This window comes from Montipora foliosa, chromosome 7 (assembly GCF_036669935.1).
Source record: "Montipora foliosa isolate CH-2021 chromosome 7, ASM3666993v2, whole genome shotgun sequence".
Classification (NCBI taxonomy): domain Eukaryota; kingdom Metazoa; phylum Cnidaria; class Anthozoa; order Scleractinia; family Acroporidae; genus Montipora; species Montipora foliosa.
The window spans coordinates 34,693,766-34,713,257 of NC_090875.1; the positions used below are offsets into that span (position 1 = coordinate 34,693,766).

The 19,492-nt window shown below is 39.1% G+C and overlaps 1 protein-coding gene across 1 annotated transcript; it reads left to right on the plus strand.

The window, feature by feature from the left end:
- Positions 1–581: 581 nt before the first annotated feature.
- On the plus strand, positions 582–15,674 carry LOC138010787 (OTU domain-containing protein 5-A-like). The gene is made up of 9 exons (XM_068857764.1): positions 582–1,014; positions 1,097–1,190; positions 4,335–4,399; positions 6,031–6,187; positions 7,229–7,377; positions 10,145–10,198; positions 11,294–11,428; positions 11,653–12,025; positions 14,088–15,674. The coding sequence occupies exons 1-9, from the start codon at positions 664–666 to the stop codon at positions 14,213–14,215; spliced, it is 1,506 nt and encodes a 501-aa protein (XP_068713865.1). The 5' UTR covers positions 582–663; the 3' UTR covers positions 14,216–15,674.
- The last annotated feature ends 3,818 nt before the right edge of the window (positions 15,675–19,492 follow it).

Genomic DNA, 19,492 nt, shown 5'->3' on the forward strand with positions numbered 1-19,492 from the left:
TCGTCCTCGACCGTTGATTTGGAATGGCTGAGCGTTCTCTCCGACCTTGAAAAAAAAATTCCACTGGCACCAGGGGTAACTTTATAACTATAACTTTATTTGCATATACAACTGGAGGAAAAGTATAAATAGCAATAGGGAGTTTTCAAGACCTTCGAAAATAAATGACTTGAACCTTTTTTTTTGTATAATATGTTTGTTGAAGATACAAAGCGTTCTATGTTACCCGAAATGCGCCCAAGAGTTTTAGGATTCCCCAGGGGCCCGTTTCTCGGAAGTATCGAAACTTTCGGGTGCTACAATTCCCTTTGTGTCCGCAGAATGGAGAGATTTTGAGTCAGCGAAGTTCACAACCATTTTAGTTTTTGTTATCGTGAAAACAGACTAAAAGACCAGCTTTTCAAAACAAGTGGATTGTAGGTCCACGAATAGCTTTCGGGCCCGAAATGTTATCGTTATCGGGATTTCCAGAAACGGCTTGAGGAATCTGGGGACGAGATTGGAAAGTTTCTGCGCATATTCCGTGCGCGCAGATCGTGCGCGCATATGATATTTGGTGACGTCATGCCGCTGGTCATGTTCTAAACACACCAAACATTCAAAGGATTTTGGTTTTTTTGAAAACAGTGTCTCTCCCTAATTAGCGTTTTTTAATCCTTCGTCATGACCATTTTACCAAAGAAGAAACATTCTGAATCAAAGAAAACTGATACGACTTCAAGCAACGACAACAGGTCGAGGATACGGGGGAATAATACATCCTGGTCCTCACCGGCTAGCATTACAGACAGAAATCGCCAAAGCGACGAATATACGGGTCATGAGGAACAATACCTTGGAAATAGCTTTGAGGCAAGAGAGGCAGCTGATGTAGCCAGCAGTAGCTCAAAAAGGCGTCATAGAAGCCCACCACATCGGCATAAATACCATGAAAGACATGGCGAGGAAACAGGGTACAACAGTTCTGATGAACACGATGCTCCAGCTAAGGAACAACCTATGTCTAATGAAGAGGTGAGCATTAAGTTCTCGTCTTGTTTGCTGCGCAAAGCCTGGAGTTATCAGCCTTTAATTTTACATTTGATTGTCTTTGAAGATGGAAAGGCAATTTGAACAAGCATTGAAGGAGAAAAAAGGTTTTATTATCAAGAAAATGTCCCAAGATGGCGCTTGTTTATTTCGGGCAGTCGGTGAGTAAACTCACTGTTTATTAATCATGTCACGTCATGTTGAAAATCTGCACAAAATGCTTTCTTCCCTCTTCCGTTGTGGTTTCGTTTTCCCTTCGTGTATCCGTTTATCTATTTGTACCTTAATCACATAGAAGTCACAATGGACAAGTCACGCATATCCAGAGTCGTACATATTTACTCTTTGGCTGGCTTGGTACTCGTAGTTAGGACAGATTTTCAAGGCAATTTTGCTGGCAAGCTCTTGTATCTTATCAAAATTACTTATACAGGGAAATGCAATTACGTATCGTTATTGAAGTTTACTTGTATCAGAACATTGTACAAGTACAAATTTGTAAATTTGTACTGTGGAATACCAAACATGCTGTATTGATGGCTCTTGGAAGAATTCTGTACAGTTTCTCATTGTATGCTACGTGGAAAATCATTTGAAGTCCATTTAAGGTAAATTGAAATTTCCCCTCTTTGCATTTTCTTTCCATGTTGACAAGGATCTTGTTTACAGCTAAAATCTTGGATACAACTGTTGTTAGACTTAGCCCACTTTTCCCCCTTTCCACCCTGAATGTTGAAACAAAACATCAGCCTTACTATCAATGTTGGAGGGGAAAAGAAAGAGGGCTAAGTGTTTTAAAACTGGAACATGAATTACCAACTGTGAATGCAATTTATGCCTGGTATTGTATTTGATTTGTATAATTATGTAAGCGCATGGGCCGAAGGCAATTAAGTTTTAATTTCATGAATATTTTCAAAGTTGTCACAGCGACGAGGGTAATTTGGAAAACTTCGAAAATTGAAGTGAACTTAATCCTTAATTCAAGAGGGCACGTTGCGATTACATGTTTATCACATAAAGGGCAAAATTATTGAGGGAAGCTCGTTCAATGCCACGACAAATGACAATCAACTTGACATGCTTTCATTCAGTGAAAGTTCAATTCAATAAATCAATGATGTCAACAGAAATAGCGCTTGATTTAATTAAACTGTATTTTACATGTGGACAAAAAGCAGTTTAATCAGGGTCAGAATCTGGAAGAAGACACTCTTGTAACTTTACTTGCTCTGGATAAGCAACTGTTAACCAATCAGGATCAAGTAATCATGCACTCGTGATTACCTAAAGTGCTCTCGTGATTAAGAAAAAAATAAATTTAATGCGCTCCATCTCAACCAATCAGTATTCAGTAATTTTGCCCCGTTTATGATAAGTAAAAATAATAGTTCTTTACGTAATTATACATGTAGAAGGTGAATGTGTCTACAGCAAGAAAATTTGTTGGGAGGCCTTAAGAAGTGTTACTGTGGAAGGTGTTCAAATAAATAGCTTTGCTGGGAATAAAATGATCAAAATACAATTGTAGAAACCAATAATAATGTTTGAAACACTGAAAAAACTGACTTGTCCGAAGTTGACATGGTTTGGGATTGTGACAGTGTTGATGCGACAGGTGGAGCAGAGGAAAAGGTGGTGACCTTGGAGCTCTCAGTTGCATACAAGTACAGTTTGTGTATTTAGCAGCATGTTGCTAGTCCAATCCTGATCATGTTGCCTCTCGTGAAAGAATATTCAAGGATTGTTCTAGGCAGCTTTTGTATGGAGGTATATCTATGTCAAAATTCAATGATCAGTATTTGAAATAAAATCGTCCAAGTCATGAATGCATCAATCCAAAGCTGAATGGCAACACTGAAGCCGATTCTGCAAATGGCCATCACGGAAAGAGACATAACGCAAATAGCCACAACACGAATAGGTAAAGGTAAAGGTAAAGGTAAAGTCTCTGCTTACGAGCCAGAAGGCTCATCAGACCGGCGCTTATCTCCGGTTTCTGTAGCATGAAGCGACTAGGAGTATTTATACTTCCCCCTGGATGGGATGCTAGTCCATTGCAGGGTTACCTCCAGCATTATGCCGGTACCTATTTATACACCTGGGTGGAGAGAGGCAATGTGAGAGTAAAGTGTCTTGCCCAAGAACACAACACAATGTCCCCGGCCAGGCCCCGAACCCAGACCACTCGATCCGGTGTCGAGCACACTAACCATGAGGCCACGGCGCCTCCCTACAACACGAATAGGCATAACACAAATATGCATCACGTACAAAATGTAAAAAGGCATGAGGCATAACATGCATAAAGCAAATGGCCCATGAACAATCGATGTTTTTTTTATAGCTGAAATTACAGCTGTATTTACCAAGTACATGTACACAGCTACTCTCCATTCTTCAAAGGGCCTCTATGTTATGCCTCTGAGTTATGGCTATTTTACGTCATGACTTTTGTGTAATGAATAATTGCATTATGCTTTTCTGCGTTATGCCTTTGTGTTATGCGTTTCTTCATCATGCCTTTTTGCGTTATTCCTCTTTATGTTATGGCTTTTTGCATTATGCCTCTTTGTGTTATGCGTTTTTGCATTATGCTTGTTTCCGTGATTGCCATTTGCAGAATTAGCCTTTTGCCATTCAGCTTTGGATTGATGCATTTATGATTTGGACGATTTTATTTCAAATACTGATCGTTGAATTTTGTTATAGATATACCTCCATACTTAATTTGAGATGTACATGTACATGTAGATCCTTGTCGCTGTTCAGAGGTCATGCAGTGGGATTGCATCAAAGAATGGCTTAGGCATGATAGCACTCACTGTCACCTGCCACTGATTGTTACATGCACGCAGCTGGCTGATGAAGATTTACACAACCAAGTTATGTGGCATAATCATAAACTTTATTGGCACACATTAAAATTATTATTCAGCTGTGCAATACACAAGGAAGGAATACATGTACACATTATTACAGTACATACAGTGAGAGTTATCCAGATTTGTTAACTAGACCAGAACCAAGGACTTCTGCTGCAATTTGAGCTGTATCAAATGTGTGCTTATTGGAGATGGGCAACATAAGAGTGAAAGCGAAAAGTGACTTGCAAGGTCGCTCGATGCTCAAGAGTTGCATGTTAGCTTGTACATGCATGTAGGTTGATTGTCAAACTACTGTCAACCAGTTGGTGGTTGTTGTGGTTTTTCTGGAAGAGGGCGTTTGTATTTTTAGAAACATGCATAACCACAGTGTAGCTCTCTAGTAGAGTCCCTCAAGCAATAATAATTTTTCCTTTCCAGCTGAACATGTGTATGGTGATCAGGAGATGCATTCAGAAGTTAGAAGGCACTGCATGGATTACATGGTACGTTCTTGAGTGAGCAATGTCAGTGTCCTTATTTTCAAAAGTGCTATTATTTAGAACTGATTTATTTAGTATTTTCTTGAGTAGCAAACTAACAAAGAAAAAGTGACATCATTCAAGTTTGTAATGGCTTTCTTTCAAGGAAGGAATGATTTGGCAGATGGTAATGTGTACATCCATTTATTTTCTTACCGTACCATGTACAGTGCTTGCATCGGGGCCTCTCATAGGATGTGGGAAAAAATTAAAGATTATGCGGGAATGTTTGGCCATATTATGTGTAAAGATGCGTTGATTTTGCGGAAATTACACCGGATTATGCGGAAATTTAAACAATTTATAGAACTAATAATAAGGCCCGTCCAATGTATTTACATGGTCATGGTAAATCAGGACTCGAAATAGCAACCAGTACAGTCGCATTTATGACTGACTTTTTTTCCCTTTGCGATTAACATAAATTATCTGGACGAGTCGCCAATTTGCGACCAGCATTCACTGTTAAAATAAAAGGGTTAGTAATCGGCATTTTGCCGAAACTTTTGCTAAAATAAATAAAGCGATAAAAAAATATTTGTTTCAATTTGGAGATATGGAACAAAATTGTGATGTGGTTGAACCACTATCCATTTCCTCTATCATTTACCATTTTCAGTGGTTTTTTACACATACATATTGCGGCTCCTATTTTGTTTTGTACAACTTCATCACAATGATTCTCCCTACTTTTACAAATGATGCAATTTAATTTGCTACTACGGTATAACTTGCGGCTAAATTTTCATACCTTGTTGCATCTTTTTCAAAATTTCGAGCCTAGGGTATGTTATGAAAATGGTTTAACTAGAATCCAGGCTCATTGCCGAAAAATGTGTAGACCAAACTGCTTACGAACTTTCATCTTGTGAACGAAATTGCGTGTTTTCTTCAATGTTCAGGAAAATAAGCGTTTCAAAGTAAGCAGCTGCTTTATCACTAATATCAGGCATTTCTTCAGTTTTATGCAGAATATACATGTATATCGTAATTATGTGGAGGATGCGGATTTTAGGGAATTATGCGGATCCGCATCGCCACATCCTGTCAGATGCCATGTTGCATGCATGCACGCATTCCATGGCCCGGCAATAAAATTATACATGTAAATACATGTAGCAGGAAGGGAGGAAGGCAATAAGTATTGATTCAGTCAGGTTTGTCCAGTGGTGACTGCTGAGAGCGCTGGGTTTGATTCCTGGGCTCAGTGTCACATGTACATTGTAGGATGAATTTACTGGTTATCTGCTTTGCTCTGGTTTTCTGTGGGTACTGCGGTTTTCTCTTTTTTTGAAAAAACAACAACAAAACAAAATGAAAACCAATATTTTTCTTTGATGTGATTTACTTTGTATTACAGTCTTTCCATCTATAATTTTTGGCCATCTGTTGGCAAGAGGACAAAAGTTCATATGCTAGATAAGGGTTGTTTAGTCTTTGAATAATTGGGTGTCATCTCTGCAGAAGTCCCTCCATGGTTCTCACACTATCATCCCCTTTAGGAGGAGTCTACAGTGTTCTTTGCAATTCAGTAAGGCCACCATGCTATTGCACATTTGATTGTCATACATGTATTATTTTTCTTTCATTTGTAGCTCAAGAATGCTGACTACTTTTCTCAGTATGTCACGGAAGATTTCAATGGATACATCAAGCGAAAACGGGAGAGCCATTGCCATGGAAACCATATTGAGATACAGGCCATGTGTGAAATTTACAATAGGACGATTGAGGTGTACCAGTATAGTACTGGTAGGTTATTTACTCTTCTCACATTCATCTTTACAGTTTCCAAAATTGTATGTGTGCACTTCATTTGGTTACATTGCAATGGAAATAACATTGTGTACAGTCTCGCCTTGTTTCTCACGGCATGAGAGTCTTGTCTCCAGAGACATATCCAGAGAGGAGACACTCGTCTCTAGACGAGAGTCTCGTCTCGCGAGAATCACTGAACCAACAAGATTGGCATAAATTTTAATAAAATTTCGATGGCTCCACAGATGTTTGGCTACCAAGATTTTAAGACTTGGTCGCACAGTGGCTTGACAACAAGTGCAGACAGCCAGTGAAAAGCATTGGCTACTACACTCAGAGAAGTCAACTACCGGTACTTTTTTCCCCAAAATTGAAGCAATTTAAAAATACAGATTCTCTTAATTAAACCAGAGATTAAGATTCATTTTGACAATGACGGCAGTTGGTTTCTCCACTCAAACCACCCACCAACTCCAAATTTTTTTGAAACTCCTCATCACATGTACACCACTTTTTATATTCTTTGTCTCTTTAACTTTTGTATCTTCAGTGTTGAGATAAACTTAAAAGAATTTAGAGCTGCAGGCCAATATTGTTGTATTTCTTTCTGCCTTTCTTAGATAGCAGATTTTGCCAGTTTGGTGTTAAGGGAAAAAACATTTTTTTTTAGGAAATAATGTTATTTTAAAAAAGGAAAAGTATTTTTTTTATTGTAGTGGAATTTAAAATGTACAATGTTTGGCCTTTGCTATGCAGCAGTCCAATTAATTTAGTGTCAATTTAACAAGCTATTAATGATGGTGTTATGACGAACGTTGTTAATTTTATATGAAAGCCATATATATTTGAACTGCGAAGAGAATCAAGTTAATGCTGATCATTGCAGTTATTAATTATTGTTACTTGAGCAATAACGAAAGTAAAGCCTGAATGATTCATGCTTGAACGTTTAAGCCGTAATGACAATACTGCTATTGATTATTACTTTTGAAACCTGAATCACTCATAAAGTTACTGTTGTCGTTTATGTTACAGAACCAATCAACATCTTCCATAGCTCCTACAAGACTGATTACGAACCAATTAGAGTTAGCTACCATAATAGCGTACATTACAATGCAGTGCTTAATCCTAACAAGCCCTCTGTTGGTGAGGGACTTGGTCTATCTGGTTACAAACCATGGGTGAGTACCTCTCGGTTGTGTCTGTGCTACAAACTTGAATGACTGTGAGTTGAGACAGGTTTCCAGATACAGTGTACAGTAAGAGCAGGCCACTAACAATAGTACTTTGGCAGGCTTATGTTTCATTTGTATTCCCAGTTGCGTTTGTGCCATTGGTCTATCAAGGAATCAGTGCAAGTGAAAAGGTCATTAGTTTCTCGATTCGTTTGACTCGATTCTGGACCCGATTCTTGATTGTTGTTCCTTGATTCTTGATCCTTGATCCTCGTGAGAATCGAGGATCAATGGTAGAGAGATTCGAAAGAGACTGTCAACTTACATGTACTTTTGCTCGGTACTTTACAATGTATGGTCTAAAGCAACCTAATTTGTTTCTTTTTTCCTCTATTACATTGAAGCTGTTTGTGGTTGGTCAACTTCTTTAGGACAAATTTCAAATCCAGTAATAACTGTATTGATAGTATTTATTTTTCAAGAATGGAAGGTTAAGAAAGTAAATTATGTACTCTACATGTAGTGTGTGCAACCTTTTTTTGAACTCTCATCCAGTGGCATAATATGTCTACATTTGTGCAACATTTTATCTTTCATTTTGGGTGATTAGTGTTGTTCTTTTGTTAGTACAGAGTTATCAAATAAGTCAAGACATTAATTTTAGTCAAATGCTACAATCTTGTACTGATTAAATAGAAATATGAGTGAGACCACTCCTCCCCTCAAAATCATTGATTTGATCATGACGCATGATGGCCTTCACATGTCTTCATCCTTGATTTAGGAGGAAGGGGGGCATTTGTGTTCCATTTTAATCCGTCCAAGATTGTAGCCTTTATATACTGTAGTTACCATTGTGGACAACATCCTACACACCCCTGTACACAACTCTTTTCTGAACACCTCATAATTTTTTAACTGCCCCTTCTACCACCCCCTTCATTAATTGAGTGGGGAAGAGAGGATAAATACAGTAGCCCATTTAGATGTTTTCATTTATATAATAATAATTAGGATATGGCATGTACGTTCACCTTCATTGGTCACTAGCTGTGTTTAGATGAGAGTACAAGTATGTAAACACGGCTGTGACATCACACACATTTTGATTGGTTATGTGTTGTTGCACATTTTGATTGGCTGGTAGGAAATATGAGCATTTATCAAGAAAATCTGTTTCAATCAACAAGTTAAAAAAAACAGCATTTTCCTTCATTTGTTGAATTATTTTTGAGAAATATTTTATAAAAGGAATAATAGGAGGACTTTTTCCGTGTTTGCATAGCCTCATCTAAACACTCTGGGAGTTGGGAGGATTCTCGACAGTTATGTAAATCCTCGACTGGGTCTCGGGTTTGCATAACTGTCTCTAATTCCCCCATTACTTCCCTTCATGTTTAGACGAGGCTATGTAAACACGGAAAAAGTCCTCTATTGCTTAAAATAATGCAACATACAGTACATGCAGTTTGTTAATAGGTAATTGAATGAAAACTATGTGTTCCCAATTAACTTTTGTAGGATTGTGGAATTATACAGATTTCAGCTGAGCCAATTCAAACCAAAATAATATTCTCTATGAATATGCATACACTGTATATTTAACAATTGTTCACTGAAGGCGAGGTGAATATGGGTGAGTCAAAGCGACACGACGTCAACGTTTTTATTCACCTCTATTCGCCGAGCCTGAGGTGAATAATTGTTTTAGCATAATTACACAGTCAGGTGATTTTTTGAAAGATATGCATTTTCTTTAAAACAATTAATTTCTTGAAACTGTCTTCGTCTGTCACCTCGACAAAATGGCTTGCGGCCATTTTGAAAAAAACGCTTAGGTGATTATCGCGTAATAATCACTTCAAGTACAACCAATCAGCCCGGAGAATTTTCAATTATCACTTATGTATTTATACTAAATACATAATTATGCTTGTACTCTTAAAGCCGGTGAAACATGAATCAACATTTGTTGATCAACAAATGTTGAACGATGTGTCATGCAGAGTTGAATGTTGAAATAGACCGTTCTACATGTTGAACGTTGTTGAATGTAATGGAGACGGGTTCTGTTCTGGACCCGGTTGTTCAGAAGCTGATTAACGCTAACCCCAGATTAAAAATTAACCAAATGTTGTTCAACCCTGATATTCTGCAAAAATTCACATTAGAAGAAGTCAACCTTGAAAAACAAAAAAGTTCAAAACATGAAACGAGTAAAATCGTCTGGCGTTAGACAGAGTAAAATACTAAGTATGGCCGGTTTAGGGGTGTATGGGTTAATTAAGCTAATCCTGGATTAAGTTAATCGGTTTTCGAACAACCGGGCCCTGTTCAGCAAGTTGCTGCTTCTTGAATGGCGGAAACCAATCGTTTTCCAGTGTCGCGTTCATGTGATTTGGATGGTTTAATATGGTGGCCGCAGTATGTAATGGTGAAGAATCATCTTTACTTGAATGGAATCAAGGGCAACAAGGCTCACAGCACACAATGACATGAACCTTTCATCATCCGGCATTTCCAAATTCGCCGCCATAAATGGAAAGAATTCGTAATTCTCGTTCGACAAAAGTTTAATGTGTTTATATCCTTTCAATAAGCTGCAACATTGTCATTCAACAGGCTGCGGTGTAGTGCAACATTTTTTGAGCAGCAAATGTTGCATGATGTTGAACCGTTTGTCACCATCTTAAGACACATTGATGACAAACTGTTCAGTTCTAAACATCGTCTCAGAAAATGTTTGATGTTAATATTGATCTTCACTTTTCAGGGAACTTTAGTCAGTGACGCGTTTAAGCAGTCGGAAGACTGGCACATAGAACAGGTATATGTACATATTGTTTGCTTTTCTTCTGCTGCAAATTGCTGAGCCATGCTTGACTTGGGGAAGGGCTGAGGTACGGTTGTACATGTACACTGTATCCCAGTGTAAACCTTCAGCACTTCATTAGTATACAGTGTACGTATGACCCAACAGACCTACACCACATTACACTGTACACAGAGTCTTGGAGTTGGAAAAAAAGTAATTTATGAAAGACCAAGGCTCTCACCATTGCACCAACCATGCTACAGTACTTGTACGTTTGCAGCATCTTGTGAAATTAAAAACCTGAAATGAATACACTCTTACTGTGATGAATACATTTAATTTTGAAAGGCGACATTTTTTTATTGGACCTACGTCTAGAGTGATGTTATTAACCCTTTTAACCCTGAAGTGGGCCCCATTGATGAGTCTGGCATTAGACAGAGTAAAATCTATAAGTATCACTCTTAGGAGGGGAAGGGTTAAAGGGGACATAGTTTTAGAGTGGACCGTGATGTTGTTAACCTTTTCACCCCTGAAATAGCCCCCATTGACGAGTAAAATCATCTGATGTTAGACAGAGTAAAATCTATAAGTATCACTCTTAGGAGGGAAAGGGTTAAAGGGGACATAGTTTTGGAGTGGACCTTGATGTTGGTAACCTTGTCACCCCTGAAATAGCCCCCATTGACGAGTAAAATATTCATCTGATATTAGACAGAGTAAAATCTTAAAGTATCACTTTAAGGAGGGGAAGGGTTAAAGGGGACACAGTTTTTGAGTGGACCTTGATGTTGTTAACCTTTTCACCCCTGAAGTAGCCCCCATTGACGAGTAAAATCATCTGATGTTAGACAGAGTAAAATCTATAAGTATCACTCTTAGGAGGGGAAGGGTTAAAGGTGCGACTAATCCCATAAAATTGATCTTTTGGTAGACCAACAAGGCACAAAATAGTTGACTTGATTGTTTAGGCAAGGCACCAGTTTATTGCTACCATACCCAACATGTTTTATTTTGACCTCTCAAGCTTGCCCCAGGATGAGCATAAGGATCTTGATTTGCAACATGGATCTCCATCTAACCTTACGCTGAATATTCAATTCATAGCAAATGTTAGCTGATAAACTCCGTTGCACCGACTGGGAAGCAACAAACGAGGCCATGGAAGAAGCAGTTGCTCGAGAATCCTACTTGGAATGGCTCAGAGACCGAGAAAAGCGGGCCAGGGGGGCCAGAGCTCTGGTAAGTTGCTTGTTGCTGTGTACGGTGTTAATGAGCTTTTGACCCAGCTGAAGTGCCCAATGAAAATGGAAGGAAATCTTGTGCACCAAAAATCTTCTTGTACCTTTTCTTGGTACCATGTCCCCTTGTAACCTGTCCCTTGTTCATGCACCAAAGCCTCACCTGTAAGTTTATACTCGGGCTATTTGTCATGAAAACCTTCTCCTGTTAATTTTATCTTCCAGCCTCGCTCCAGTCCCACAGCGACTAGCAGTACTTCCACATGCACAGAATCTAAACGACCGACATCCCCGCACCACAGGGAACGTGATCGAGATGCACCGGAGAGTGCCCCTCCCAGCAAATCCCCTCGGCATTCACCAAGCTCTCCCCGACACGAGACCTTTGCAGGTGCTTCTTTTTCAGAGGCCAAGTCTTGCACCACGGCTGTCAGTCAAGCAACCACAACTTGTACTATCAGCACAATGAAAGCCACCTTTTACGATTCCAAACCAGGGTGTTCAACTGAGTCATCTAGCCCACCGTCTCCCCCTGGGGCCACTGGTGGTGCTGCCGCTGAACCGAACTACTTGGATTACCTGCCGCCTGGAGGATATGGTAATTAAATAATGAATATGGAGGATATTACATGGCCGCTTGGAGATACGAAATTTCTCTTCGAGTGTTGAAAAATATTTCACGAGTGAGCTGCTCGTGAAATATTTTTCAACACGAGATAAGCCCCAATGAATGAACACAAATGAAATACCAATGAAATACTAAATCATTTCACGAAAGGCATCAAAAGGCGCGATTTTCATATGTAACCTTGGCAACAGTAATATTTTCACGTGTGAAGATATCATGTTTTCGCGCGAAAGCTCACCTAGTATATCATTGGTGTTTATATAACAAAATAGTTAATGTTCAATCACAGTACACACAAACCATTATTCGCCATTTCGCCATCTTAGCAAAATAATAATATACACGAAAAAATTGCTTAATTCTGATTGGCTAAAAAAGCAGTGCAGTTTTGCGTAACACAGTGCAAAAACTTGTAACGTCAGTACAAAGTTGTAACAGTGTAATTACAAATGTATTTTGATTGGTTTAGAAACAACAGAAAATTGAATTAGCCAATCAAATCTATTGTTTTGAATCAAACGCGAGGCCTGGATGGCGCAATTTTTCCCAGATTGCGTGATAGGCGCGCGTTTCTTCTGCTCAACCATCTCGAATCTTATCATGTATGTTATTAATACGTAATCACATGATTTTTCTCGTGCAATTTGTAATAAATAAGGACTAATTGTAAATTTTTTCAAAGACGACCAAAATTGCACGAGCCCGCAGGGCGAGAGCAATTTGTGCTTATTTATTCCAAATTGCACTCGAAATCATGTGATTACCTATACCAGCTCCCAACGTCAGTGGCTTCATAGCTCAGTTGGTTAGAGCGTCGCACCGGTATCGCGAGGTCACGGGTTCAAACCCCGTTGAAGTCCTGAATTTTTCAGGCTTCTTTACGTAATTGCAAAAATTGCGTTCATAACTGCGAGGATCATAGCTTCACTTGATTTCATACCCGCAGTTTATATATGATCCATTTCATATATCATTTCATCGTTTATACTAATATTTAAAGTGCACGTAACAGTTACTGATAATCGGATTTGATATTTTTCTTGCTTTCCCTATTGTTTTGTTGATCTTGTAATTAATATGTTTTCGGCAGGTTGAACAAATATATACATCGTTCAATTAAAGGCACCTGTTAAGTGAACCCCACAAGTACTGTACAAGGGAAAGTACACGTATTATGAATGAAATTAATGTATATTTTTTTTAGTTTCCAAAAGGGAGGAGTTATCCCCGCACAATTTGTTGATCGAGTCCTTTCACAGGAACACATAACTCAGCCCAACAAATTAACCTGCTCCCAACTGAGTGGCTTCATAGCTCAGTTTGTAGAGTATTGCATCAGCATCCCAGAGGTCATGAGTTCGAATCCTGTTGAATGCATGTTAATTTTTCATTTGTCGTTGAGAAACAATAGCATAAATTGGACGATTCGGAAAATACCATAATACTCTTTGTTTGTCCACCCAAATTTTGAATAAGCATTGTTTCCAGTTCTCTTGGGACTTACAATCGTCCCAATAGAAAAAAAAAAAAAGAATTCTTATCCAAAATTTGGGTGCACAAACAAAGAGTATTATGGTATTTTCCGCTTCGGCCAATTGTCCAAATATGAGTGGAGTAAAGCTATAGCGAAGGCGTCGATCGAGTATCGAGCACACGCGTTTATGGGACAGCGGTCAAAGAGTTTAGCACGTCTTGTAAGCTACATGTTTTACCAATACAGAAACAAACCTAAACATTCATTAAAGCTAACCTTAGGCGTAAAAACCCTTGTCTAGGTCTAGTTAGACCTAAGGTTAGCTTTAATGAATGTTTAGGTTTAGGTTTAGGGTTAGGGTTAGGGTTAGACGTGCTACACTCTTCGACCGCTGTCCCATAAACGCGTGTTCTCGACCCTCGATCAACGCCTCCGATACAGCTTCACCCATATAAGTGCACGGATCACGTCTTCCAGCCGATGTTATTTGCGTTCAGTATAGATTTTATCACCTCAGCTTTAATTGAATTAAAGATAATTTGTTTTGTGTCATCACAGGCTTCTCTGAATGGGAGGACGAGAGCATTTTAGCCGCTGTGCTGGCAGAATCTCAAAAGGAGTATTTAGACAAACTTAGAAAGGACACTGTGAAGGAAAGATGCAGCGATGACGAGTCCAAGTCGTAGCATTTGTACCCAGATAATCGTCATTATTTCTCAATCACATAATTAATTTGCAATTGTGCGGCAGTATTATGTCATAATGGTATGAAAAATAATATCCATCCTTGGTTCATAACGGTTATATAGGATTTTCAATGTAGCATAATCAAGATGATATTGTCAATTCAGGAATATGTTTTTCATTGAACTTTGGAACGATTTATTTCAATTAACATGAATCCTTAGGTAATTTCGTTTTTACTTGTTTCAATTATGTGGTTTCCAAACGGTTTAAAGCTGCATTTGTTTTCCATTCTTCAAGTGGATGCATAAGTCAGAGGTTACTCATTCTTGTTGGTGTACATGTAAATCTCGATTGCCGTGGATTGTGCATTTTTCAGCTTCACTGAGGAACAGTTGTACAAGCCAGTCTTGTGCCCTATTCACATCAACAAGGCACGTAGTACGTAGTGGTGTAACAAAGCAAAATGTGTCTGGTAAATTTTCACTCCACAAGATCCAAATGTTAATTCTCCTTACTGAATGCCATACAATCCTCTTATTATCAGTTATGGGAATTTATTTGATGATATATTAATTTTACACAAAAACCTTAGGTGATAAATATCTTTATTGTTATCACCTGTATGATTGACAATATTCTAACACTGAAAGGAGAAAATATATATCAACAACGCTTGGGAGTGAAAGAGGTGAAGGAGAGTTGGGTAAATTTCTTTTCTGTGCTTTGGTATGTTCCAAAATATTTTGTAGTCGTAAGATATTAGTTGACATCTTAAGTGTTTGACCATTTCGCCCCTAAGGGGATTCTCATCGACCAGTCTGGTGTTAGACAGCAAAATATCAGCAAGTGTTACTTTTAGGAGGGAAAGGGTTAAATTGAATATAGTTGGTGCGAAGACGTTGATGTTGTTAACCATTTTGCCCCTAAGGGGTTGCGCTTGGACGGTGAAGTTGTTTGGCATTGAAGTCTGTGTCTATCTCTGACAGGGGGGGGTGATGTGAATGGGGCATGTTTAAGTGGATCGGGATATTAGTGGGTTTCTCTTTTTGTCTGTCCAAGTGCATGCTAGCACATGTCCTTTTGCAAATTACTTTCATTCATACGGAATTAAAAAACCAAGATAGTATGGCAATTCTTAGAACTCTAGCCTTGGTGCCCTTGTCTTTTGGCACTTTTCAAGGCTAATGTCGGGCCCCCAATTCCACTGGAACAGAATAGAGGGGTGATGAAGCTGAGAGCTCATATTCAGTAACGGGTTGTAAAAGATCTCGCCACTACAATGGAGTATAGATTATTGACATAGACGTCTTGAGTTCCTTTAAGACTCAAACAAGGATGGTCCCATTTAAACGATTTTTATTTTCTGATCTCCTCTTGTTGTGTTCATATAGCGCTTTCTGACTAGTAATGTGTATATAAATCCAGGGAAAATAATAAAGACTCCAAAATTGCTATTAACGAGGAGTGTCTGTGGGTGTAATACGCTTACTGGTTACTTAAGGAGATCTTTGTCCCAGTTACCCATCTTAAGGAAAAATACTCGTTAATACACGGCGCCATCTTCTTACTTGAAAAGAGTTGAGGAGCTATTTAGTGTTGCTAAGTGATCGACTAGCAATAGAATGACAACTCGAGTTATCACATACGGGGAAAATTAGTGAATGCTGATTTGCTGAGACGGAGGGCATTTTTCCTTAATCACGAGGGCACTTTTGGTAATTAAGAGGGCATGATTACTTGATCCCGATTGGTTCATAGTTGCTTATCCAGAGCAAGCGAAGTTATGCAAGGTAATTTTTTTTCCCAGATTGAACTACTTTTTCATCCACATATAAATACAATTAAGCGCTATTTATGTTGACTGCAACAATTTATTGACTTGAACTCCGGAGCGTGTTGACTGTCATTTGTCGCGGCACTGAAAGGGCTTTTTTCAATAATCTTGCCCGGATGTGATAAACATGTAATCGCAATGTGCAATCATGTAATTAAGGATTAATTTCACTTACATTTTCTCAGTTTTTCAAATTTTAGGAAAACTTTGAAGATATGCGTGATATGAATTCTTAATTGCCCTCGGGCCCATGCGATTACATATACTAAACAACCAAATTGATTTCATCTTCCTGATACTTTCAGTTTAGCAGGTCCACAGTAATATGGTGCCGCTACGTTCCAAACAGAACGGTCAAGCTATGACAAGGGCGTAGCTGGGTGGGGGGGGGGGGGGGGGGGAATGCCCTCAATATCCAAGGAAAAATGCCCTCAATATCCAGAGGTGTTTCGTGATAGCCTGTTGAGGCTGAGTTACGTTAACTTAAACTTTGCCGATTTGATATTTTTATATTCTTGGGTGGGAATTTCTGGTTTCCTTAGTCTTGATAAAACCTTCAACCGACTGGTCAGTTTCGTGAAAAATGATACCCTATTCTAAACCGAAAGGCTCCCTTCCCCCGGGAGGGGGGGAAATCATCCGATTCCCAGGTTCGAGTCCTATGTTCTTTTTTTTTTTTTTTTTAATGACCACTTTTCATAATCCATATCAAGCGTTCAGTCTTCTAAATTAACGATACTGTAATAGTGGATTCAAAGCAAATTAAGAATTCACGATAAAAGTGAATGGGTTGCGTCGTCCTTGCTGAGGTCCCTAATAGCAACACAACGCCACAAAACAATGATATCATTGGTTAAAAGAGCATAAATAACCGGATTTTAGCTCACATTTTGGCGGTATTCTGCATAACGAGGACGTGAAACTTGCACCAAAATTAAAGGTTTTGACGACAACGCGAGCGTAGTACAAATGTGAATCTTCCATTCTCAATTTTCAGTCTGCCGGTGACCGCTCGTACCAATTTATTTTTAGGATACTTCGCCCACATGAACGAGATATTTGAGGTGACGCTTTTGTCGGCGTCGCCGTCGTAGATCTTGAGGTCCCTAACAATAATAATAATAGCATTTATTAGCTTATATTTCGCAGGTATCAACATAATAATTTTCATCTGCACATGAAGGACGCGCTTTGACGCGCGTGATACGTTTTGAAAGTTCTAATTGAAGCTTTGATGAAGGATTATTAGCAACAAGGGGTGCATGGATACAGGTACAGGGATGGCGCAGTGGTGAGAGCACTCGCCTCCCACAAATGTGGCCCGGGTTCGATTCTCTGACTCGGCGTCATATGTGGGTTGAGTTTGTTGGTTCTCTGCTCTGCACTAAGAGGTTATTCTCCGGCTACTCCGATTTTCCCCTCCCCTCAAAAACCAACAGCTGATTTGATTTGCGTTAATTGTTAATTTCAGTTGACAGTGTCCCTAATTAGTGCTCCAGCGCTAGAACAACGAGACAAATAAAGTTCCTTTGCTTTCCTTTTGGCCCGGGAGAGTGAAAGCAGCTTACAACAGCCGTTGTAAAATTCCAAACAATAGCAGAGCAGAGCTGGTTGCTTCAGAGAAGGATTGAGATTTCTGAGAGGCCAGGGTTGGAGGTTTGATTTTGAGTGACCCCGTTATTCGTCAATCATTGACAAGAAAGGTGATTTGATATTCATGATAAGACTCGTTGTGTGGTGGAGAACACGAATCTCGAATTTGTTACAAACTGCGAAGTTGACTATGAATTTCGCCTGCTGCATGATGCAAGAAATCGGCTCTGGTGGTGGGCCAACACAAAATTGCGTAAACATATGTACAAATGATTATCAAAACGATGTCTACTTCACATTTCGTCAACGATTTGGTGAAAACACGAATTAAGATCCATTATGTTCTGACCTGTATGTCACGATAGCGTGGCCCGAAAAAAAAAAAAAATTACGCAATTCACACATGTAACTAACCATATAACATCTGGACATCAAAAAAGTATAGGATTGTCGATATCGTAGTCACTAATCTGAGGATTCGTGTCACCATATAGCTGCTTTAAGTGATCCTCTTATTTCACTGAGAAATCGGACTGCAACTGGCGATTATGACCAAACGAACAAGATAAGGGTCATTGGTGAGATAAATTATTACGCGATCACGCTATCAGAAGTACGACGGGAGGGGCCCCTAGGATAAGGTTCTTCATTTACAATGTGACACCGGGAGGCGTTGCAAATCTTGGTCGTGTTTAGCAGCAATCGATTGGCCGACTTGATCAGTGGAAGCGTTTCCCAAGTTTTAATATATCGTGCGCGGAATCTAGTCTAGGCTTAGTATCGTTAATAAATAACAAGCGCGTTGGAAACAACAAGTAAATTACATGATAGCGTAATATCCAACACTGAGAAAGGAATAATTTCCGAGAATTGATATCTACTTTTCGAAATAACAAATTACAGTTGCTTTTCAAAGCGTGTTCGAGATATCGAGGCGCACCCAGGACAAAACGATAACACCAAGGCCATTTCTGTTTGAAGTAACTTTCTTCCTTGGGAGATATGGATGTGCTGCAGCCCTTCGCTTCTCCTTGGGTTTACCCACCGCTCCCTTTGAGGTGTTTTCGTCTTGACAGCTGCCAACCATTTTTGAAGGATCTCAAAGGCACCCTACCACGAAAAATAACAGGAATGTCACTTCTGCCCGAAGGCTGTTTCCTTTCAAAATAGCTATGTTTCCTTGCTTTGTTGAAATTGCCTCTGTTTTGTTTTACGATTAACATATCTGTTTCTTACCACCGTGATTTTTTTCTTATTTGAAAAGGCAGGGCTGACCCTTAAGCAACCAAACGTCACCGGAAGAGCTGTATAATCATGTTTATATTGAATATGTTTAGTGTCTGTGTTTTTGTTTCCAAAGTAAGTGGATTTGCTCGTCTTCAAACCCACGAAGTCTTAGGTAAGCTGTTTGGTGCTCTTTACATTATTTGATATTTTGTTTGGAAGAAATTGATGGACTGTTTTCATACTTAGCAGTTCCCGCTATTAAATCCTGAATTTTTATGTATACTCAAATATTTTGGCCTTGGAGTGCGAATGGATCTAGGGTTGTCCAATGTAGTCTTCAACACACGTTAAGCTGTTTATTTTAAATATTTACGAATTAATTTCGGAACCTTATCAAGGCGAGATCCTTTCTCTCCCTTACTTCGTTTGGTTTACGCCTTCCTTACATCGCTCTCGTAATTGCTCATCAAAGCGCGGATTATTCTTTCCGCCTTGGTCCGCCTTCTCCGGGATAAAATAGACATTACGACTGAGATTTCAAAAATTAATCTTACGTCTCGAAGGCTAATTCATTTACAAACACTAGCACTGCAAATTCTCCAAAACATCTCCAGCCTCGAAA